Source organism: Procambarus clarkii, chromosome 6, assembly GCF_040958095.1.
Source record: "Procambarus clarkii isolate CNS0578487 chromosome 6, FALCON_Pclarkii_2.0, whole genome shotgun sequence".
In the NCBI taxonomy this organism is placed as follows: Eukaryota; Metazoa; Arthropoda; class Malacostraca; order Decapoda; family Cambaridae; genus Procambarus; species Procambarus clarkii.
This window is the reverse complement of record NC_091155.1, coordinates 7,132,324-7,156,534: the sequence shown is the minus strand read 5'-3', so window position 1 is coordinate 7,156,534 and position 24,211 is coordinate 7,132,324. Positions and strand designations below refer to the sequence as shown.

The 24,211-nt window shown below is 47.6% G+C and overlaps 1 protein-coding gene across 3 annotated transcripts in view; it reads left to right on the top strand.

Annotated features, from left to right (window-relative positions):
- Positions 1–23,028, top strand: part of LOC123754081 (uncharacterized) — a 419,143-nt gene extending 396,115 nt beyond the window's left edge. For all 3 annotated transcript variants that reach the window (XM_045736239.2, XM_045736241.2, XM_045736238.2), the window contains one exon: positions 22,708–23,028. In XM_045736239.2, the coding sequence (XP_045592195.2) occupies positions 22,708–22,890 (183 nt within the window). In that variant the 3' untranslated portion in view covers positions 22,891–23,028. The remainder of the gene's footprint in view (positions 1–22,707) is intronic.
- The last annotated feature ends 1,183 nt before the right edge of the window (positions 23,029–24,211 follow it).

The following is a 24,211-nucleotide window of genomic DNA, read 5'->3' as shown; positions in this document are numbered from 1 at the left end:
ATTAGCCCGATAAGTTCCAGGGAGCTTCCAGGGAGCTTCCGGGCTCACCCAGAAAATGGCGTTTCATTACATTCAACGCTGTTTTTTTTGCCAGACTTCCCTACTATATTGCGGCTAAAATATGCCACTTATGATTTTTTTGTTATTTTTTCCGTGATCAGGGAAGAAAAATGAACACTTATAAGATGAAAGAATTTTTTGGAATTTTTTTTTTTTTTTTTTATTTTCATGTTTTTTGTTGCGCCTGTGGGTGTTAAAGCAATTTGGACCCCTAGCGGTTTGAGGGTTAAGAAAAGTGTTAAAAGTGTTAAAACTCCTTCTGTTAAGAAAAATGTCCTCGTCTCTCTCTTCCTCCCAGCTCTACGCATCATCGACCCTCAGTTTCTTGATTCTGAAATTGCCTTTATATGCAAATCATTCTCTCGTCTTGGTTACCCTTTGCATTTTATCAACAATGTCTATTCTCAAGCTAAACAAAATTTCTTTCATCCTAAACCTGCTTCCAACATAAGTAGCACTGCTCTGCCTTCCCTTCATATCTGAACTCAAAACTTTTACTAATACCTTTCATCCTCTTGACATAAGGCTCGCCTTTCGACAAACTAACACACTTTGTAGCAATCTAGTTCACACTGCTCCTGCTTCTAATGCTGCTGGTGTCTACTCTATTTTCATGTTCGTCTTGTAATTTCCAATACTTTGGTGAAACTGGCCGTACACTGAATGACAGACTTAAAGAACACTAAAAAATTGTTAAGTCTGCAGACACAAACAATGCTCTCTTCTGTCATGTTAGGGATTCTAATCATCCTATTGATTGGTCTTCCTCCAAAAAAATTTCCTGCCTCTTCACAGACGCAGTCTCGTTGAATCGGTTTTAATACACAACGTATCCAACATGAACTTGAGTCCTGGCTTTGTTGCTGTTGACTTTCAATTTCAAATGCTCAAAACTTTCTAAAAAACGTGACGTAACATAAGCTAACCCTTCCATTTATCTTTCCTTCTTTTTTTTCTTTTCTGGGGGGAGCCCCTACGGCTCCCCGGAGCTATCCATTGCTGATATGATACCCATACTATTTTACATCTGTCGATGTGGGTGGAGTTCTAGTACCTCCCGGGGACCACGAGCCAGAACCTGGGCCCTCACAGAGGCACGAGGAGCAATGGCCCATAGAAATGCATATGTGATTTGGAGCATTCTATATCTGCCATCGACCGAGACAGGCACCCAGAAAGGTAAGCACCACAAAACCAACCCCCCCCCTAGTCTGGTTATCAACGAAAATCATCAAGCGAGTGGACAGAACTCTCCCCCCAAAAAAACGAGCATGACATCACATGAGCTGCGACGGCATGTCTGTGCAGCTCCCCTCCTCCCCAAGAGTGGGAAGGGGGAGCCCTAGACCCCCCATGCTGGCGATCCCCACCCCAGTTCCTTGGCTGATGGGATCGTGCACAGTGGTGTGGCTCCAGCTCCAGTCTTCTCTCGGTGCTGTTCATTGTTTTCAGTGCTGCTCTTACGGTGGTCGTGTGAGCTGTGAGTAATATTTTCAGGTACTCGGGTTGCATGTGCTTAGGGTCTCCTTCCTTGACTGCCCTGTAAGTACTGCCCTTGGGGCTTGGGGTTCCCTTTCACAGGTCGCCTTGGGTCTACCTCTGTTGGTCTTTCACTGCTTGGCGTTTGGCCGCCCCAAGTGTGTGGGGGTTTTCCTTCCTTGTTTGCCTTGGAGTAAGTTATTGCACTTGTTGAATGCACGGTACTGCGTAGCTAATTTTCACCTATAACAGCGGCCGGCTCTGTTCCCTCCGAGTACGTTGTCCTCTTGCGTGGTTTTTCTTTTCTTTTTCTTTTTGCATGGTGTGGGAGGGGGGTCTGCCTTGTGTTCTCCCACCCTCCTTGTATTAGGATCGTTTTGTGTGGTGGCACCCCCTGCTTTGCCCTTGTGAGTGGACACATCCCGTGGGTTCAGCTTTTAGCAGTTTGCTTGGAAGTTTGGGGTGCCAGTTAGCAGTACCCTGCCTGGGATAACCCTTAGCAGGCCCAGTCTAGGGGCCCTGGAAAACCCCGCGGGGGCTCTCAGGTTCGATGGATGAGACCCTTGCGTCCCCTCTTGCTTTGTGCGAGTTTGAGGGTTGTTTTTGCTTCCGTCATGCTGTCTGTTGGGTTGGTAACACATTCGACCCCGAGTCCTGTGAGCTCTGTTGCTTGTTTGTGACTCAATTCACCCAGACTGATGATGATTTTTTTCGGGTGCAGGCAGCATGCTCGTTGCAGGATAGGTTTAGGTTATTGCAACACACTCGGGTTGTCGCTGCCCCGCTTTGCCTATAGGGACTCGGACATGGGGGTGTTGGTCGCTTCAGCCTTGGTTCCGTCTGTGCCCCCTCGTTCTTCTCCTTTGGTGGTTCATTCCCCCCCCCTGCTTCCAGCCCCTAAGCGTCTGAGGGTTTCGGGGTCGGTGCAGGGTTTAGAGGTTTCTGAGACTCGGGCAGTTTCGGGAGTTGCCCTGTCCGGGGTGGCTGCGGAGACATTCGAATCTGTTCCCTCCTGCCGATGCTCTGGGGTCTGACCAGTGGGCCCCGTCCCCTCCGGCTCTTTTGGCTGCACCGACTTTTTCTTGTGAGGCCAGGGCCTGGAGTGGAGGTTACCGGGGTTGGGGAGGAGCTGACTTGGAGGCCTTGTGCTCTGTTGGACCCCGCCTGGATTTTCCATCCTTCTGAGAGGGGTTTTCTCCCCCCCCCCCCCCCCACCCTCTGCGTACAATTTGGACTTGGGTTCTGCTCCTCCCGGGGTTCAGTTCCGTGTCCCTGTGGATTCTTTGGTTCCGTCATTTGGATCCTTCTTCATTCAAGTTTGGATCATCATGTCCTTGAAATGAAATGAAAACGTCCATAGGGCTGGCAAGCAGGGGATAGAAGAACAGGGCGAGGCTGCAGAAATCTTGAGCAAGGATCCGGGGATGAGGTGAAGAGGGGAGATGAAAGATCGGTGGCCCAACCACCTTGGATTTGAGCTTGATCAGATGGAAGTAGAATTGAGTGGGGTGTCATTTGCAGTACACACAGAGGCCGGGAACGCAAGCAGCTGGCAGTGAAGGTTTGATGTCAGATGTTGATGTTAAGTCAGTTCGTTAGTAGTCTTCTTCCTTGTTGGTTTCACCAAACTTTGATCGTTGTTCTTTTTTTTGGGCTTGTCGGTCTTGGTGGTCACGGTTCGTGTTGATGCTTGGAGGTGATCTTTCCTTGGGGGTGATGGTGTACCGACAGATACGTCCTCATCCGATTCATCAGATGAGTGAAGAGCAGGGGTGTTGACACGCTGGGGTAGATTTCTTGAAGGTTGAGTTCTTGAGGGTTGATGTCTTGAAGGTAGAGTTCTCGGAGGGTGAGTAACAGCGGTATCATGTCCTTACAGGGTGCATTTTGAGGTTCCGGGGTCGTCCTGGCTTGCAGACTGCCCCTTGTTTTCGTTGGATGCTTGGAACTCGTTCTGTCGGACCCGCACGTTTGAGTGGCGCGAAGCGTTGATGGTGGTTCAGGTTTACCTGGGGGCAATTTTACACATCTTCATGAGTGCCTTTTCACTCCTGCCCTTTTGCGGGATATTGGTGCAGTTCATCATCATATGCAGGGTCCTTCCCTGTAGACTGCGCTTGCGGCTAAGGACTTACGCACTCGTGTCTTTTTAGCTTCAGTCATACATTTCTTTTCCCTCCTGGAACTGTCTTTGGATTGGCTTGCGGAGGATGTAGAGGTGCTTGAGGCTGTTCCTGGGTCTGGCGCCTTAGTCTCGGTTGTTCGTGTGTCGTCTGCTCTTTTGAAGCTGTTTGCGCCGATCCTGCAAGAGGCGTTGCTGCAGTTTTTTTGCTGCACGTTGCGCGTGTCGAAAGGCTGTACTCGCTTCCTCCTTGGAATCCGCATGAGCCCTGGTTCTTAGGTTGTCTTCTCCTTTTTGTCCTCTGCTTTTTGAGGCCTCTGTGGTTACACTGTGGCCCCTGGCACGACCCCTTCCCGGCAGGGTCGTGCCAGGGCTTGCGGTTCCGTCCGTCGGGGTCGGCCACAGGTGTTGGGTTCGATGCTGGTGCCGCATGTGGTCCCGCCTGCACCTGGTCAGCGTGGTGTTCGCTCTATGCACAGGTCGGGTTCTCATAAGAGGCGGCGGCCCTTTCGTGGTTCACTCCATTGACGGGGCGGTGGGGTGAGGCTTGCTCTGTTCGCTCACGCCTAGTCTCACAATTTGTGGGGTTTTTGGGTCATTTCTCTAAGGGTGGCATTGGGTGGCTCCTCCTCCTTTAGGGGGTTTGGGGTTGACGAGGCAGGCTTCCTCTCCTGCGCTCTGTTGGGTCATCTTGGAGTGGGTGCGCTTGGGCGTGGTTGAAACAACGACGTCTCTCAGGTGGGTTTCTCGCCTGTTCCCAGTTCTGAAACAGGACTGTGCGGACCTGCTGTTCATTCTGGACTTGTCCCGTCTGAACCCTTGGGTTTCTTGCCCCTCGATTTGGATGACCACTTTGTCCTAGGTCTGACTTCTGTTGGAGCCGGGCGCTTGGATGGTGTCCCTGAACCTCAAGGACGTGTATTGGCATGTCCCTATTCATCTGGGGTTCCGGGACTGGCTTGGTTTAGTTTTGGGGCGTCAGAGTTACAGTTTTCATTGTCTCCCGTTCGGGTTGAATCTGGCACCTCGCCTGTTCACACGCCTTACCCGGGTCGTAGTGGCCCATCTGCGTCTGTTAGGAGTTTAAGTGTTGGCTTACCTCGACGACTGGCTGGTTTGGGCTCCCAGTCAGTTCGCGTGTCTGCTCACCAGGAATTTGGTGCTTTCCAAGCTTGCCGGGTTCTGGTTCCTGGTAAACTGGAGGAAGTCCCATCTGGGTTCCCTCCCAGGTTCAGTTCTGGCTGGGTCTTGTGTTGGACTCTTGGACTGCTTCCTTGTCTCTTCCTCCGGCGTCTCTCCTTCGGCTGCGGTCATGCCTGTGCTTGTTTCTGGGGGGCTCCCGGGTCACCCCGCAATTTCTCAAGGGTCTGTGCGGGAGCCTAGACTTTGCGATGTTGGTCTACCCGCCGAGTTGGGTTTGGCTTCGTCGGCTGTTCTGGTTCCTTTGGGGACATCCCTTCTGCCTCTCTCGCGATTGCTGGGTTCGTCCCCCCAGGAGCCTTGTGTCGGCAGCTGCGTTGCCGGCTTCCTCTTCGGGTTTTTCGGGGTTCTGTGCCTTGGCGCCTACCCGAGCCCTCGCTCGATGTGTTCACGGAGGCATCGTCTCTCGGTTGGGGCTTTGTGACCAGTGCTCACCAAGCCGGCCATGGGCGGTGGGGTCCGTCCTTCCGTCGAGTTAACAGCACGGTGCAGGAGTTCGCGGCGGTGTGGTTTGCGCTTCGGAGGGTTCAGTTCACTCACGGATCGATGATCCGGATCCATTCGGACTGCTTCCTGGTGATTCATTGCCTGAACCTGGTTGATACCTGGTTGATGGGGTTCTGGGAGTTCTTCTACTCCCCAAGCCCGGCCCGAGGCCAGGCTTGACTTGTGAGAGTTTGGTCCACCAGGCTGTTGCTTGGAGCGGCCCGCAGGCCCACATACCCACCACAGCCCGGTTGGTCCGGCACTCCTTGGAGGAATAAATCTAGTTTCCTCTTGAAAATGTCCACGGTTGTTCCGGCAATATTTCTTATGCTTGCTGGGAGGACGTTGAACAACCGCGGACCTCTGATGTTTATACAGTGTTCTCTGATTGTGCCTATGGCACCTCTGCTCTTCACTGGTTCTATTCTACATTTTCTTCCATATCGTTCACTCCAGTACGTTGTTATTTTACTGTGTAGATTTGGTACTTGGCCCTCCAGTATCTTCCAGGTGTATATTATTTGATATCTCTCTCGTCTTCTTTCTAGTGAGTACATTTGGAGGGCTTTGAGACGATCCCAATAATTTAGGTGCTTTATTGCGTCTATGCGTGCCGTATATGTTCTCTGTATTCCCTCTATTTCAGCAATCTTTCCTGCTCTGAAGGGGGAAGTGAGTACTGAGCAGTACTCAAGACGGGACAACACAAGTGACTTGAAGAGTACAACCATTGTGATGGGATCCCGGGATTTGAAAGTTCTCGTAATCCATCCTATCATTTTTCTGGCTGTCGCAATATTTGCTTGGTTATACTCCTTAAACGTTAGGTCGTCAGACATTATTATTCCCAAATCCTTTACATGCTGTTTTCCTACTATGGGTACATTTGATTGTGTTTTGTACTCTGTATTATGTTTAAGGTCCTCATTTTTACCGTACCCGAGTACCTGGAATTTATCACTGTTAAACATCATGTTATTTTCTGATGCCCAGTCGAAAACTTTATTAATATCAGCTTGAAGTTTTTCAATGTCCTCAGCCGAGGTAATTTTCATACTGATTTTTATGTCATCTGCAAAGGATGATACGAAGCTGTGACTTGTATTTTTGTCTATATCTGATATGAGAATAAGGAAAAGCAGCGGTGCAAGGACTGTACCCTGGGGTACAGAGCTTTTCACTGCACTTGGACTAGATTTTATATGGTTGACCGTTACTCGCTGAGTCCTGTTTGACAAAAAACTGAGTATCCAGCGTCCTACTTTACCGGTTATTCCCATTGACTTCATTTTGTGTGCTATCATGCCATGGTCACATTTATCGAAAGCCTTTGCGAAGTCCGTGTATATCACATCAGCATTCTGTTTTTCTTCTAATGCCTCAGTGACTTTGTCGTAGTGCTCAAGTAGCTGTGAGAGGCACGATCTTCCCGCTCGAAATCCATGTTGGCCCGGGTTGTGAAGGTCATTGGTCTCCATGAAATTGGTGACCTGATTCCTAATCACTCTCTCAAATACTTTTATGATGTGCGATATTAGTGCAACTGGTCTATAATTCTTTGCCAATGCTTTGCTCCCTCCCTTGTGTAGAGGGGCTATGTCTGCTACTTTAAGTGCATCTGGTATCTCCCCCGTGTCCAAGCTCTTCCTCCACACTATACTGAGTGCCTGTGCTACAGGCACTTTGCATTTCTTTATAAATATTGAATTCCATGAGTCTGGACCTGGGGCCGAGTGCATGGGCATGTTTTCAATTTCTTTTACAAAATTTAGTGCACTCGTGTTTATATCAGTTATATTTACAGGGGTTTGAATATCCCGCATAAAGAAATTGTCTATATCTTCCACCTTCATGTTGTTTATTGGAGTGCTAAACATGTCCTCTTACTGCTTTTTTAGGATTTCACTAATTTCTTTGTCATCCTCCGTGTATGTACCTTCACTTATACGAATAGGTCCAATACTGGCAGTGGTTTTTGCTTTTGATTTCGCATATGAGAAGAAATATTTTGGATTTTTCTATATTTCCTGAATTGCTTTCTGTTCTAACTGCCTTTCTTCAGTTTCATATGAGTGTTTTAATTTCCGCTCGATTTCTTCAATCTCCCTATTTAAATTATTCCTTCTTCCGAGGAAGAATTATTAAGAATAAGAAATAATTAGAATTATTCCGAACCGAGGGGGTTCGATGCGGTCCTTGGCTCATTGGGTTTGGTCGCTTCGGGTAACTCGTCTGCTGAGTTCTCGGGGTTTGGCTCTCCTGGCGGTTCACGTCCGGGGGGGTGCCCAATGTCCTGGCGGATGGCCTGTCCTGCTTCGTTCCCCTGTTCCCCTCTAAACGGAATGGATGGTCGACGCCGACTACTTCAGTTGGCTCTGCCAGACGTTCGGGCACCCGGAGGTGGACCTCTTCGCCTCAGAAAATGGCATTTCATTACATTCAACACTGGGTTTTTTCTGGGAGGAGCCCCTTCGACTACCCGGAGCTTATCCAGGCTGATATGCTAATGTCAGACTTTGGCATCAGTCATGTGTATGGAGTTCTATGGGTCTACTGGGGACCTCGAGCCAGAACCTGGCCCCCTCAGAGAGGCAAGGGGAGCAATAGCCTATAGAAACCCCCGTGTGGTTGGAAGCATTCTATGTCTGCCATCGACCGGGTCAGGCACCCAAAAAGGTAAGTGCCCCAAAACAAACCCCCATTCTGGTGAAAATTGCTACCACAAGCCGAACAGGTGGATAGAACTCCCCTAAAAGAAATGAGCAAACGATCATGACGTCACACGTCGCCGTGCCGCTGTCTGTGCAGCTCCCCTCTCCCCGGGAGGGGGAAGGGGGAGCCCCAGACCTACCACACAGGCTATCCACCATCAGTTCTTCGGCTGATGCTAAAGGCTGAGGTCATGTGCTCCGGCTCCGGTGGTTGTTTCAGCACTGTACCTAGAGTGTGGTGACTGTCTTTTAGGTGGTGCGTGAGCCGGGAGTGATTCTCCAGTACTCGGGCTGCATGTGCCTAGGGTTTCCTTCCCTAGGTGCCCTGTAAGTACTGCCCTTGGGGCTTGGGGCCACCTTCCACAAGTTCCTTGGGTTCTGCTTCTGCTAGGCCGTTTACTGCTTGGTTTTCGGCCGCCCTTTGTGTGTTCAGGTGTTCTGTCTCCCTTGTTGGCCTTAACCCTCAAACCGCTAGGGGCCCAAATGGAATTCACACCCACAGGCGCAACAAAAAAAAAAAAATTCCAAAAAATTCTTTCGTCTTATAGAAGTGTTCATTTTTGTTCCCTGATCACGGAAAAAATAACACAAAAATCGTAGGTGGCATATTTTAGCCGCAATAGGGTAGGGAAGTGTGGCAAAAAAGGGGCGTTGGCAGAGCCTTCGCCAGACGAGGTCTACTCCGCCCGAGCTGTCAGACGGCAGTTGCCACAAATATATTATTACCTAATTATTTCAATGTCTCCGATTGATTTTTTCTTAGTTTTTTTGCAGTAATATTATTCCATACAATGAATTGTGGTATATTTATATTATAAAATGTGTGAACCATCGCTGTACTCAAAATTATGGTGTGCATACTAGTGATTCAATTATTATGTTCATAAAACAATAAACAAATAGTTTTGCTGTTGTTACACTATATACACAGGTTATATGTAAGTATTTGCTTGTTTTGTACACCATAACGAACTACTAAGTTGGTCTTGTGAGTCAAAAAGCAACGAGGAGTGAAACACCAAACACCAGCGAGCCACTCACTGCCACTCCCTCCCTCAACACCACCTCACTCACCCTCATTCACCTCCCACAATACTCTTTTGTATTTATTCACTATACACAGACGTTATATATACGTATTTACATGTTTTGTTCACCATAACTGTACATCTAAGCTTGTATGGTGAGTGAAGGCCATAAGACGTAGCTACTCACACAGTCAGCTGATCGGCGGCCGCCCTCAAGGTCAGACGCACTAATATTTGTCATCCAACAATATTGTTTGTGGTGTTATTACGCTATATACACACATTATATATAAGTATCTACCTGTTTTATTCACTATACCTGAACAAATAAGCTGGTATGGTGCCCAAAGACCATAGTGGCCATCAGTAAACACCATGCCAAGTCGTGCAGACGACGCTCCTCCCTCACCAAAATGGCGGCTCCCAACCTACTCCTCTCGCTGTTATCTCACACTATACACACGTTATATATAAGTATCTACATTTGTGTTCACCATGGCGAACCACTAAGCTGGTATGGTGAGTGCAGTCAATAAATGGTGGCCACACACAGTCAGAAGACGACGCCACCACCCTCCCTCCCACAGCCTTACTCCTCCCTCCATGGAGCACAGCGCTAAATATCACCACAATCCTGCTATTATCAGAATCCTGGTCAGTTTTATCACAGTCAGGGGGCTTCAGTAATACTATCACTGCTAAATAATAGCAGTATCATTTATATTATGGTATTTGTAGGCGATGCTGTGGTCACAAGCTGAACAGCGGTGCTGTGAGCTCGTGCTGCGTGCGCCAGCCTTGGTGGCTTGCTCAATACTGACGCTGTAACACCCAAGAATGTTGGCCTGGATTTTTTTTCTAGGTGGCATCTGAAACTATCGGTCGTGGCTGTACTATAGCTGCCCCTATCCCAGGACGAGGCGTTTAAATTATAGCGCTAGACACGAAATCATATATAAATGATGTGCGCGGTTTCGGTTTTGTCACTGATATCATTTATATATGATATGCGCGGTTTGAGGGTTAAGGTAAGGGGGAGTTTTGCACTGGTGGGGCGCAGAGTGCTGCACAGCTTGTTTTCACCAATCATGGCGGCAGGCTCTGTTTTGCCTGGGTACGCTGCCCTCTTACAAGGTTTTCTTTTCTTTTTGTTTATCTGCCTGGTGGGGGGGTCTGCCTTTGTTCTTGCCTCCTGTGTCCCCTGTGTACTGAGTATTCTTCCTTCTTCCAGTGGTTCCCCCTGCTAGGTCCCCAAGAGCGTACATGTCCCGGGAGTTCAGTTCTTAGAAGGTTGTTTGTTAGCTTTGGGCGCCTGTTAGCAGTTCCCTGCCTGGGATTACCTGAGCACGAGTCCTATTAGAGTAAATGCTCAGGGCCCTGGGAAACCCCTGGGGGTGTGCGGGTCCGATGGATGTGACCCCAGAGTGCCCCCTCACTTCCAGCGAGTTTGAGGATTGCTCTCACCCCTTATCTCAGGGTGACTCTCTCTGTCTTTGCCTCCATCTGCTGCCCGTGGGGTTGGTGACACCTACGGCCCGGAGTCCTGCAAGTTTTGTTGCTTGTTGTGGCTCGGTTACCCAGTCTTATGCTGACTTTGCGGGTGCAGGCAGCACGGGCATTACACGATGAGCTTCGATGGTGGCAACGCTCTCAGTTGTTTGCTCCCAGGAATCCCCGAGGCTGCCCCATTTTGGTTGGTGTTGGGGCTTTGGGGTGTTGGCTGCTTCGGTTCCTTCCATGTCCCCTTGTCTTTCCCCTGTTGTGATCTACTCTACTTCCCTCTTCTTACCTGCATCCGGATCCTTACTGTCTGTGGGTTCGGGGCGGGGTCGTTGGTTTTGAGACTCGGGCAATCTCGGGGAATTTCCCTTCCAGAGTAGCGACAGGGGCATTCGAGCCTGTTCCTCCAGCTGTGTTGTAAGAGTCTGCCAGTGGGCTCCCTTCCTTAGTATTTTCGCAACTGCCTTGGTTTTTCCTTGTGAGGCCGGGGCTTTGGGGGGATGGCTTGGCCCCGGGGCGTGCCGTATGGGTTCCTGGGGCTGAGGAGAGGCTGCCTTGGGGGGCCTAGGGCCCCGTTGAACCCCGCGGGGTTTTTTCTACCCTCTAGGCGGGGCTTGCGGTTATGCAGAGTGAGGTTTTTCCTGCCTCCTCACAGTATGAGTTTTTGGGCGTCGGCTCCTCCCCGGGCTCGGTTCCTTGTCCCTTGAGTCGGTTAGTTCCATCCTGTAGGTGGGTGCTCTTCTCCGTTATTCCTCCCATTTTCTTGGGACAGAATGTCTCTGTCATGTTCCCCTCTTCTTGGGGTTCTACATGACTTTTGGTCTCGGGTGTGACCTGAGTTACTCCCTTAACCCTTAACATGCTCGGGGTCTAATATCCTGCCATCCCCACAGGCGCATGTCATTTTGAAAAAAAAAAATTTTTTTTTTTGCTAATCTGTTAAGTTCTGTTCACTGATCACGGGAAAAATAAAAAAAATTCTATTGTACTTACTTTTGTTGCAATAGAGCCGGAAAGCTCAGTGATGACGTCACAATCTGCATGTTCGCTCATGCAGTACACGTCCCAGAGGTGTTGCGCGCGGTCCTCAAACAGCCAGAGTTGCCACAAATATATTTTCGCGCTATTTATTTACAATGTCTAGGCGCATTTTATCCAATTTTTTTTCACTAATTGTGTTTCAAATACTGTTTGAACATATTTTGTATCAATAATTGTTGCATATTTGAGTATACACAGGCGCACACAAATGTTTTCAATTACGGCAATATAATATGTCATTACAGTCTATTATATTGTATGTTCTGCTTATATTTGTATATATTTACACACACGCACACGCTATCTGCTTATATGTTTACATATTTACACACTCGCACACGCTATACACACTTTGAAGCACACTTAGAAGTTTTCTAGACTGTGGTAGTCATTGAAGCAGTCGACAGCACATAATGGGATACCACACGTTTAACACCATGTTTGCACAAGCTTCCGTTTCTTGTCTCTACATGTCGTTGTTTTACACACCAAGCAATCACGTTGGGCTATTGCACGCTTCCCAGCTGGTGGCAAATACTTGAGTCTGTGTGCTAGGAAGCCTTCAGTGTGAGCGAGGCGTGGAGTACCAGCATGCTGCAACAGTGGCTTTATGATGGGCCGCTGAATACCTGGGACATCTTTTGCAAATTTTCCTAATAACTGTATTGCAGCATCAAATACAAAGTCACGGAAAGTGGGCTTACGTCCAGTTCTCACAAGGTACATGTTGAAACAGTTCAGCATGCTCATGTCCACAAGATGGAAGAACACTTTTTTCGTCCACCTACATGTCTTCCGCACACACTCTGCAGTGCCAATCATCATGTCTGATTTATCAATCAACCGCATGTTGATATTATAGTCTAAAACACAGTCTGGCTTATATAGTGGTGCATTTGTTTTATGGTTCACTTTCCCACTGTTCACCATTGTTCCATCATGAATTGTTGTCAACAAGTTCACCTCTCTTTTGTCTTTCCACCGAACTGACAGAATGTTATCACTTTTCCTTCTCTGACACTCACCAACTGCAATGTCGTTGTCAAACACAGGCATTTCCCTTCGTTGTGGCTTTACTGTACCAACCAATCCGGTTCTATTTTCTAGCAAAAACCGAGCTAGCAAGGGACTTGTATAGTAATTATCCGTGTATAAAATGTGTCCCTTGTTCATCCACGGAGCCATGATGGTCTTCACTACACTCCCCGAGAATCCATGTTCGTCGTTACCGGGAATGTCCAAATCACTAGCCGAGTACAGAATCATGTGTAACACGTATCATGTCTCACAATCACAAAGAACAAAAAATTTCAGGCCAAATCGGTTTCGTTTTGAGGGAATGTACTGTTTGAATGGAACACGTCCCTTGAAAAGTACGAGAGATTCATCAACCAACAGCTTCTGTGCTGGTACGTAAAAATCTCTGAATTTTCCAATAACATCGTTCATGTAGTGCCTCACTCGCTACAGTCTATCATCAGGTGTTCGGTCCTGAACACTTCCAAAATGTAGACACCTGAGGAGTATCTGAAACCTGTCTCGTGACATATATTTCCCGAATAAAGGTGTTGGTATTGTATGGTCCTTGCTCCAATAGTCACTTATTGCATGTTTGTGACAGTGCTTCATCAACAGAGTGCCAAAAACACATACATTTCCACAACTGTGGTATTTTTCCAACACTGCAGTCGTGAAAATTCTGTGATTTGCCTCTCAATCAGGTAAGCAGCATGCAGGTTCGTTTGGTGTACAATGTATTCCATGAGTGGTTCATCATAGAATGCTGTAAAATATTCCATCTCAGCCATGTCCTCACCTTGATTAGGGAAAAGGTTTGTAATCCCTACATCTTTATCGTCAAAGTGAGGAATATTAGGAATAAAATCGTCACCATCACTCCACTCAAGTACACCAGGTGTCCTGCGAGATGCAGAGGAAAGACGGCGAGGAAGCGATGCATACCGGCGACCAGGAGCTGAATACCATCTGCGAGAAGCACGGCCGCTGCGTGCACGTGAGGTGGGTGCACTTGAGGTGGATGCACGTGAGGTGGATGCACGTGAACACGAGGGTCTTGGTCCCTCATGTGGTGCCATGCGGTGGTACTTGGCTGGGCGAGATGCTGCTGACGCGACAATTTCTCGCCCAGTTACACCACTGGTACCAGCCACAGGCTCAATAAAACTATGATCTGAGTCACTAAACCCAGAAAAGGAGTCACCTCCCTCTGACTTGTCACCCTCAAACAGAAAATATCCACAGGAACTGTGAGGTCGTGGTAGAATTGGGGTAGAAACTGGCCGAGGATGCATGGGTGAGCGTAGAGGCCTCGCCATGGCATGGCGAGCATTGTCACTCTCACTGCTGCTGCTACTATCACCCGACAACTGTGTATAATCCTCATCGTTGTCTGAATCATCAAACACACTTTCTTCACCTTCAGAGAATAATTCGTGGGCTATTTGCTCTGGGGTGAGGGATTGAGTGGTGCGTGCCCGTGAGGCGTTTGACCGTGCGCTCGCCATGGTGACTCTCGCTAAACTGAGGCCTCCCATGCCTTCGGTTCGTGAGCGGGAATTTTTTTCAAAATGGCCGCTGTTTACTATAGCCCCTGGGCAGCGTATGGGACCCCCAGCTACACCGCGGGCCATTCAAATCGTGCACGGTACCCATAATCGTCATATGACGTGAAGCGCAGTTGACTGGTAAAACGATTTACACTTCATATGACGTGATGCGCACTTTAAGGGTTAAGATATAAATATGGGGGGTCTTATTGCTCTGACCGTAACAGCGGGGCATTTAAATTATAGCGCTAGACATGAAAGCAGCTATTAATATATTGCGCGGTTTTGTTTTTGTTACTGAAATCATCTATATATGTATTGTGCGGTTTAAGGGTTAAAATAATAATTAGATTTATGTTTTCTACCTTGATTCCAAGTACCTCTACCACCTCATTGGTTGAGTTCAGGAGCTCTGTGCTTGCCAGTTCTTCTTTAATATACAGGCCTACTCCTGCACCTGACCTAATTTCTGTCACATAAATAAATAAATAAGTGTTTATTCAGGTAAGGTACATACATACAAGAGATTTTACAAAAATGGTTAGATTTATAGATAGAGCTAGTACATACAATGCCTAAAGCCACTATTACGCAAAGCGTTTCGGGCAGGGAAAACATTAATGACTAAAACTTAATACTAATTGAGTATAAAGAGTAAAATGTGTTGAGAACAAATAAAAAAAAAATAAAAAAGGGGGAAGATGGCTGAAAAAGCAGCACAAATACAATTAGGTCGACAAACAGCATTGTTTAAAAAAGCAGACATGGGTTGACAATAGAGGGGTAAGGTAGGTTACAAGGAATTTATTAGGTAGTGCTTCATTTTTATCTCAAACTGGTTGAGAGAGGTACAGTCTTTAACATGAATGGGAAGATCATTCCACATTCTGGGTCCCTTGATTTGTAGAGCATTTCTAGTTTGATTAAGTCGTACTCTTGGAATATCAAAACTGTAGTTTGTTTCTGGTGTGGTGCTCATGGGTTCTGTTACAACCTTCAATGAAGCTTTTGAGGTCAGGATTGGCATTACAGTTCAGCGTTTTATGTATGTATAATACACATGAGAGAATGTGCAGTGACTTAATATCTAACATATTCAGAGTTTTGAGTAGGGGTACCGAGTGATGTCTGGGGCCAGAGTTGGATATTGTCCTAATAGCAGCTTTGTGTTGAGTAATTAGAGGACGTAAATGTTTTTGGGTAGTAGAACCCCAAGCACAAATACCATAGTTGAGATATGGATAGATGAGGGAGTAATAGAGAGTCACCAGGGCAGGGCGGGGCACATAATATCTGATCTTAGAAAGAATGCCAACAGTTTTTGAAACTTTTTCTGGAGGGAGCCCCGTCGGCTCCCCGGAGCTATCCAGGCTGAATGGATATGTATAACTTTCTGGCATCAGTCAAAGTGCTAGGAGTTCTTGCCTACCGGGGACCACGAGCCAGAACCTGGCCCCCTCAGAGAGGCACGAGGAGCAATGGCCTATAGAAATCCCTTTGTGATTGGGAGCATTCTATGTCTGCCATCAACCGGGACAGGCACCCAGAAAGGTAGGCGCCCCAAAACAAACCCCTATTCTGGTGAAATTATTGCTACCGAAAGCCGAACGAGTGGACAAAACTCCCCAAACAAAAATAATCAAACTAGCATGACGTCATCACGTCGGCGCGCCACCGTCTGCGCAACCCCCCCCCTCCCCGAGAGGGGGAAGGGGGAGCCCCAAACCCTCCACGCCGGCGATCCAACTGGAAGTTCTTGGCTGATGGTATTACTGGCTGGTCGAGTGCCCCTGGCTCCGGTTTTTGTTTCAGTTCTGTGTCTTGTGGTGTGGACTGTCTCTACCGGTGGGGTGTGAGCCAGGAGTAAGATTCCACGGTACTCGAGCTGCATGTGCCTAGGGCTATCTTCCCTAGGTGCCCTGTAAGTACTGCCCTTGGGGCTTGGGGCCACCTTCCACAAGTCAACTTGGGCTCTACCTCCGCTGTGTCCTTTACTGTTCGGTACTGGGCCGCCCTCGGAGTCAGCTGGGGTTTTGTTCCCCTGGTTTGTCTCTGGGTAGGTGGTAGTTTTCGTCACTGGTAGGGGCGCGGGGTACTGCACAGCTAGTTTTCACCATTAACAGCGGCCGGCTCTGTTCTGCCTGGGTATGTTGTCCTCTTGCGGGGTTGTTCTTTTGTTTTTGTTTTTGCCTGGTGGGGGTCTGCCTTTACTATGGTCCCCCTTCCTGTTCTAGGTGATTTTCTTTCGAATTCTTCTGTTGGCGATACTCCCCGCTTGGCCCCCGTGAGTGGACACGTCCCAGGGGTTCAGCTTTAGCAGTTTGTTGGTAGATTTCGGCGCCGGTTCGCGGTACCCTGCCTGGGCTTCCCTTAGCGTGTACCAAAGGCTAAGGGCCCTGGGAAACCCCACGGGGGCTCCGTGGTCCTCTAGGTGTGTCCCCGGAGTCCCCCTCGCGTCCTGCAAGTTGACGGTTGATCTGTCCCCTTGTCTCAGGGTGACACTCACCGGTTGTGCCTCCGCCATGGTGCCTGTTGGGTCCTTGTTCTTGTGACCCGGAGTCGTCCGATGATTGTTGTCGGTACGCGCTCTTCTTCACCCAGGCCACTGGTCTTGATAATCGGGTGCAGGCGGCTGCGGCGTTGCTTGCTGGGTGTGTGTTGCTGCAACGCTCTTGGTTTGCGGCCCCGGATGCCCCGAGGCTGCCCCGTTTTGGTGGTTGGGGTCTGGACTTGGGGGTGGGGGTCGCTTCGGCTCTGGCTCCTTCCGCTTCTTGTTCCTCCCCTTCTGTTCTACTCACTTCCTCCCTTGCTTCCTGCTCCGAACCATAGGCGGGTTTCGGGGTTGGGGCGGTGTCTGGTTGGGTTGAGACTCGGGCGGTCTCGGGGGTTTTCCTCTTCCGGGGTGTCGGCGGAGGCATTCGAGTCGGTTCCTCCAGCCGTGCCGTATGGGTCTGACCAGTGGGCTCCCTTCATTAGTGTTTGCACGGCTGCCCCGGCTTTTCCTTGTTAAGCTGGGGCTTTGGGCGTGCGGCTCAGCCCTGGGTCATGCCATAGAGGTTCCCGGGGTTAGGGAGGGGTTGCCTGGGGGGCCTCGGCCCCGTTTGCCCCTCTTGGGTCCTTGTACCTTTGGTGTGGGGCTGGCAGTTCCTCAGTGGGGTTGTTCCTTCCCTCTGTGTTCCTGTTGTTTTCGGGTATACCCCTCTCTGGGTTCAGTTCTGTATTCCTTCGGGTTCGTCAGTCCCGTCGTTCCTGGGGGTGTGTTTCACCCCTTTTCCTTACCCTTTTCGCTCTTATGTCACGATGCTGTTCAAAAAAAAAAAAGTGTTCAGGTAAGGTACATCCATACAAGGTGTGAAACAAACATTGATGGATTTCTATCTTGGCTTAGTACATAGTGCCTCAACCGTTTCGTATCATTGTACCTGCAAGTTCCTTGGTCAGGGGTGCTTGTCGTGGTTCTAAATAAATAATAAATATAATTGTTTATTTAGGTAAGGTACATGCGTACTAGAGATTTTACAAAGAGTGATGGATTTGTAGATGGGGCTGGTGCATGCAATGCCTGAAGCCACTATTACGCAAAGCGTTTCGGGCAAAGCGTTCTCGTTGGTTCGCGAGTCTCTTCGTACCTTCCAATATTATTGGAACGTCTGTTGATTTTCGATGTGGTTTCCATCGGGTCTTCTGTCAGCCTTGTTGGTTCCCTTCCATCATCTGTTTTCTTTTGCTTCGTCTTCGCCTTGTTTTGTTTTCGCGTCGTCTCTACTTCCAGTTTCGGCGTTTTTTGTCTTCGTTCCGCACACCTTCCTGGTGTTTGTACGATGTCTGTACGTTGTGTGTACAATTTGTGTGTCCGCCTGGTGTACGAGCCATGCCTCCCGGTGGGCTGTGTGGTGCACCACACAAATACACCACCACGAAACGGGTGGTGCGTTTCGTACCTCGTGTGTTGGGGCCGCGGTGTGCGTTTTGTTTACGGGCGGTATGCTCGTGTGTTCGCTCTGTTTCTCGTGGATTTTCTACAGCTTCTTGCTCGTTTCTCCCTCCAGTCGTGGCCCTCTGGATGCTGAGGGTGTTTTGGATTTATATCTGGGGGTGTCACTTTGTTCTCCCTCTGTACTGCTTCGTCTTCTGCAGGGCGCGCACCTCTGGCCGTATTTCTCCTTTGACCTCGCACTTTCTTCAGGTAAGGGTACATACTATGCCTACTGCATCGAGTATGCATGGCTTTCGGGCACACCTTTAGCGCTGCTCCTGGTATGTTACTTGGCTCGCCTGTGTTGTGGCACGGTCTTGTGTCTGCTCTGCAGGTGAGGTTGTCTTGTCTGGCGCTTCTGTCGGCCTAGTGCTGGTTCTCACTTTTGGTGGGGTGCTTGCCTAGTTGTGCTGGCGGGGGTTGGCTCTGGCTCTTGGGTCCCGCTTCTGTCAGTTGATGGTTGTGCAGTTTCCTGAGCCTTCTGGGCTCTGTCTTCCCGTTTGCTCCTGTGGGTGGCTTCTGCCTCCTCCACATGGCTTTTTGGTGCTTTTTGCTTCCTTTCCCTTCTGACATTAATCAGGTTCTTTTAGTGTCTGTGTCTCCTTGTGCGTACAAACATACGGACATAAGTACAGTGGACCTGCAGAGGGCCTATTGGCCCGTGCGAGGTTGCTACTGTTTCTTACCATCCATTCCGACTCACATACATGTCCAACCCGCCCTTGCACCAATCGTGGGGCCCCACCACCACGTTACGTGGTAATTGGTTCTGCACGTCACCGGGCCTATTACAGTGCAGGTCATTCCTCCGGTCTTTCCTGATTCTGCGCTTATCCCTTTTATGCCCGTTGTTTTGTGCCCACAATGTGTCGCAAGGGTGGCTTATGCCACTATCCCAGTTTCTATTGTTTCGTGGGGATTGGTCAATAAACACAAACACTAAGGAACTACTTATCTTTGGTTGCGTATTCAGTAGTTGCGGGTGATATTTTGGCGGGCAATGGTGCGGGTTGGGCGCTCTGAGTGTCGGTACGGTGTCTCGAATGTCTGTTCTAGACCACACTTGCAGGTAGTCTAGTTATTCTCTGCTACTCTGCTGGTTATATGCTTGGGCGCCGCCTCACAGTTCTCCACAGGTTGGCAGGACTTTTCCTTGGACGTACGGAATGGTTTGAGTTCCATCGTTGGTGCTTTGGAGAGCTTTGCTTCTCTGGTTAGGCTTATACGTTTGGAGCGAGTATCTTCTTGGGATACTCTACTCACTCCGCCACACTTGTTCACTGTTCCATCGTTGTTTACTCTTCCCCGCTTGGCGGGATTGCGTCGATGGCTCCTGACTGAGGTGTTTGGTGTGGTGTTTGGTCACCTTGCATGTGTCTTTAGTGCCTTTTTTGTCCATCTTTTGTTCTTTGTTGTCCTGTGGGGCTCTGCCCCGCATTTTGGTGTTTTTGTTTTCGTTGTCGACCCCGGGGTTTTTTCCCTGTCTGGACACTTTCCTTGCCTATCTTCGGTGCCTGACTGCACACTGCTGTCCGTAAGGTCCCTCAGGTATGTACGCACTCCTCTTCACATTTTGTGGTTGGTCATGTGCGTTACTTTCCGGCCGCTCCTTGGGCCGTATTCGTGGTTTCCTTACTTATTTCCGTTTTTCCTCCCCATGCTACACTTTTTTGTGTGTCTGGGTCAGTGCTTCTTGGTTATCCTGTTTGGTGCTCCGGTGGGCCTCTGTCCATGTTCCACGTCCTGCTTTTGGACTTCTCTGGTGTTCCGTTTTGGTACCGAGTTCCTGCGATTTCTGTGTGGTTTTCTGCAGGCTTCGGGTTGCGCTGTCTGTGGGGAGGAGTGTGGACTTTTCGATCTGCCACTCCTGCCTTCCTGGTTCCTTTTCTTGGAACTGGGTTTGCTGGGTTCCGGTCCTGGTTTCGGTTTTTCTTTGTTCCTTTTCCGGACCGGGTGTGTTTGCTTTCCTGCGGTTTCTCGTCCTCGGTAGTTATCCTCTTGGATGCCACAGGGATGCGTGTCTCATTCTTCCCTGCTGGAGCTGGTTATGTTGCTCCTTTGGGTTGCGGGGTTGCTGTTTTTAGCTTCGCGTTTTGCGAATCTGAACACAGGTCCCAGGTTATTGGGACCAGGTTATTGGTCTCCCACCTGCGTGTTTCGTCTCGGGGACAGTGTGTGGTTTTCCTATCATTGCGAAGGGTCCTTCGGTCTTTGATAGGGTTGGCTTGTCTTCCCTTTGGGGTTGTTCTGGGACCGTCGTCTGGGATTGTCCCAGTCACCTCATGTTGGGTGGTGCTGGCAGAGCTGCTCCTGCTTGCGTTCAGTGTTGCAGTTCCTTCTGCTCCATTCCACTTGCTGTCCTGGGCGTTGTTTCCCTCTGGCCTGCTCTTGAGTTTTGGGGCCGTCCTGGTCATTGGCCTGGGTGGTCTTTTTCTTCTCGTTTTGGTCTTTGTTTTGTCTCTGGTTTTGGTTGTTCAGTTAGGACGTGTGGTATCTGCCTCCCGGTTCCTTCCCTGTTTTTACTTATCTTTGGGGAGGTAGCTCCGGGGACCCGACGGGGTTCCCCCCAGAAAACCAGCGTTGAATGTAATGAAACACCATTTTCTGGGTGAGTCCTGGAGGCTCCCTGGCATCCCGCCCTCCCTCCGGTCGGCGACGTTTTTCGCGTATTTGACATCCAGCCTAAGAACTGCCAGTTGGATTGCTGGCGTGGAGGGTCTGGGGCTTCCCCTTCCCCCTCTCGGGGAGGAGGGGGGGGGGTTGCGCAGACGGTGGCACGGCGACGTGATGACGTCATGCTAGTTTGATAATTTTGCTTGGGGAGTTTTGTCCACTCGTTCGGCTGTCGGTAGCAATAATTTCACCAGAATAAGGGTTTGTTTTGGGGCGCCTACCTTTCTGGGTGCCTGTCCCGGTCGATGGCAGACATAGAATGATCCCAATCACAAAGGGGTTTCTATAGGCCAGTGCTCCTCGTGCCTCTCTGAGGGGGCCAGGTTCTGGCTCGAGGTCCCCGGTAGGCAAGAACTCCTAGCACTTTGACTGATGCCAGAAAGGTATACATATCCATTCAGCCTGGATAGCTCCGAGGAGCCTCCGAGACTCACCCAGAAAATGGTGTTTCATTACATTCAATGCTGGTTTTTTTATATATTTAGAATGTGTCCCTGGAAATTCAGCTTGTTGTCAATGAGAACGCCAAGGAATTTGCCATCTATTTTGTTACAAATTTGGGTATTGTTTATTCTAAGATTTATTTGATTACAGGATTTATTGCCAAACAGAATATAGAAAGTTTTGTCAATGTTAAGGATGAGTTTGTTGGCAGTTAGCCAAAGATGGACTTTATTTAGCTCAGTATTTACTGTGGCATTTAGAGCAAGGGGGTCAGGACTGGAGTAAATGAAGGTTTTGTCATCAGCAAATAGAATTGGTTTGAGGTGTTGGGAGGCATTTGGAAGGTCATTAATGTAGATGAGAAAGAGGAGAGGGCCAAGTATGCTGCTCTGAGGAACACCGATGTTGATGGGTAGGGTGGGAGAAATTGAATTATTCACAGAAACATACTGGAGCCTGTCAGTAAGGTAAGATTTGAGGTATTGCAGGGAGTGTCCTCTGACTCCATAATGATGTAATTTAAGAAGAAGGTTTTGGTGGTTGACAGTGTCAAAAGCCTTACGCAGGTCCACAAATAACCCAACAGGGAACTCATTTTTATCAAGAGCTGCATGAATCAAGTTAATCATACTAATGAGTGCATCGTTAGTGTTTTTTGGGGGGTCTGAAGCCATATTGACAAGAGCTAAGTATATTGTGTTTAGCTAGATAAGAGTAAAGCTGCTTACCTTGAGGTGCTTCCGGGGCTTAGCGTCCCCGCGGCCCGGTCGTCGACCAGGCCTCCTGCTTGTAGATTAGTTTTTCAAATATTTTTGACAAGTTAGACAGGATTGATATAGGTCTGTATTTGTTAACATCTGTGAGATCACCACATTTGTGGACAGGGGTTACTCTCGCTTTTTTTAGAATATCTGGAAAGGTTTGGAGTTCAAGTGACTTGTTGAAGAGCAATGCAATAGCAGGGGCTAAAGATCTGGAGGCTTTTTTGTAAATTAAAGTTGGTATCTCCTCAAGGGCACTAGACTTGGTTTTAAGGGAAAGGATTATCTCATTAACGTCAGTGGAATTAGTAGGCTTTAGGTACAGAGACTGTGGATAGTTACCTGTAAGATAGTCCTTAACATCAGTACTGGATGTAGCATCAGTACATCTATATAGATTATGAGGAGGGGATGCCCTTATGAAACATTTTCTATGTAAAGGAGGTGTTAATACATTACATAAAACTACACATAAAATCTATGCAGTTCTGTACTCAGGGTTTGTAATGACACGTTGACCAAACCACACACTAGAAGATGAAGAGATGATGACGCTTCGGTTCGTCCTGGACCATCATCAAGGTGATTGTGTAATGACACATTCAATTGATTTTTCAATTCATTAACAATATTATTACTAAAATAGTTCTACTTTACAGGTGTTGGATAAATTGTCACTGGAATACAACAGAAATGTGGATGATGATGGCTGGCATCATGTGGGAAAAGAAGAAATTGTTGCTGAGTTTGGTATTCTTGGTGGAGAAGAGAAGAGACATTATCTCACAACTGTAATGACAACTCACTGTGATGGTGTCTTGTCTTGTGTAGAATTTCCTTAATAGTTTGAAGTTGGCATGTAAAGCAATGCATGATGATTAATAGACAGCTATCCCAGTAGGAATGTTTCTTCCAAGAAGTCATATGTCATTAGTCTTGGCAAGCACAAATTATATATATATATATATATATATATATATATATGTTGTACCTAGTAGCCAGAACGCACTTCTCAGCCTACTATGCAAGGCCCAATTTGCCTAATAAGCCAAGTTTTCATGAATTAATTGTTTTTCGACTACCTAACCTACCTAACCTAACCTAACTTTTTCGGCTACCTAACCTAACCTAACCTATAAAGATAGGTTAGGTTAGGTTAGGTAGGGTTGGTTAGGTTCGGTCATATATCTACGTTAATTTTAACTCCAATAAAAAAAATTGACCTCATACATAATGAAATAGGTAGCTTTATCATTTCATAAGAAAAAAATTAGAGAAAATATATTAATTCAGGAAAACTTGGCTTATTAGGCAAATCGGGCCTTGCATAGTAGGCTGAGAAGTGCATTCTGGCTACTAGGTACGACATATATATATATATATATATATATATATATATATATATATATATATATATATATATATATATATATATATATATATATATGTCGTACCTAGTAGCCAGAACGCACTTCTCTGCCTACAATGCAAGGCCCGATTTGCCTAATAAGCCAAGTTTTACTGAATTAATATATTTTCTCTAATTTTTTTCTTATGAAATGATAAAGCTACCCATTTTATTATGTATGAGGTCAATTGTTTTTTATTGGAGTTAAAATTAACGTAGATATATGACTGAACCTAACCAACCCTACCTAACCTAACCTAACCTATCTTTATAGGTTAGGTAGCCGAAAAAGTTAGGTTAGGTTAGGTAGTCGAAAAACAATTAATTCATGAAAACTTGGCTTATTAGGCAAATCGGGCCTTGCATAGTAGGCTGAGAAGTTCGTTCTGGCTACTAGGTACGATATATATATATATATATATATATATATATATATATATATATATATAACATTTTCTATGTAAAGGTGTTAATACATTACATAAAACTACACATAAAATCTATGCAGTTCTTCAAGAATAGGGGTGGTAGGAGAAGAAAATATCAAAGTGTTCAGTGAGGATCCACAAGGTCTTCATTGAGTACTCTTTATTTTCTTCTCCGAGGCTATGGGCCCCTAAACTTGCACCAGAGGTGGTACCCCTTATATATATATATATATATGTCGTACCTAGTACAGTAGCTAGAATGCACTTCTCAGCCTACTGTGCAAGGCCCGATTTGCCTAATAAGCCAAGTTTTCATGAATTGTTTTT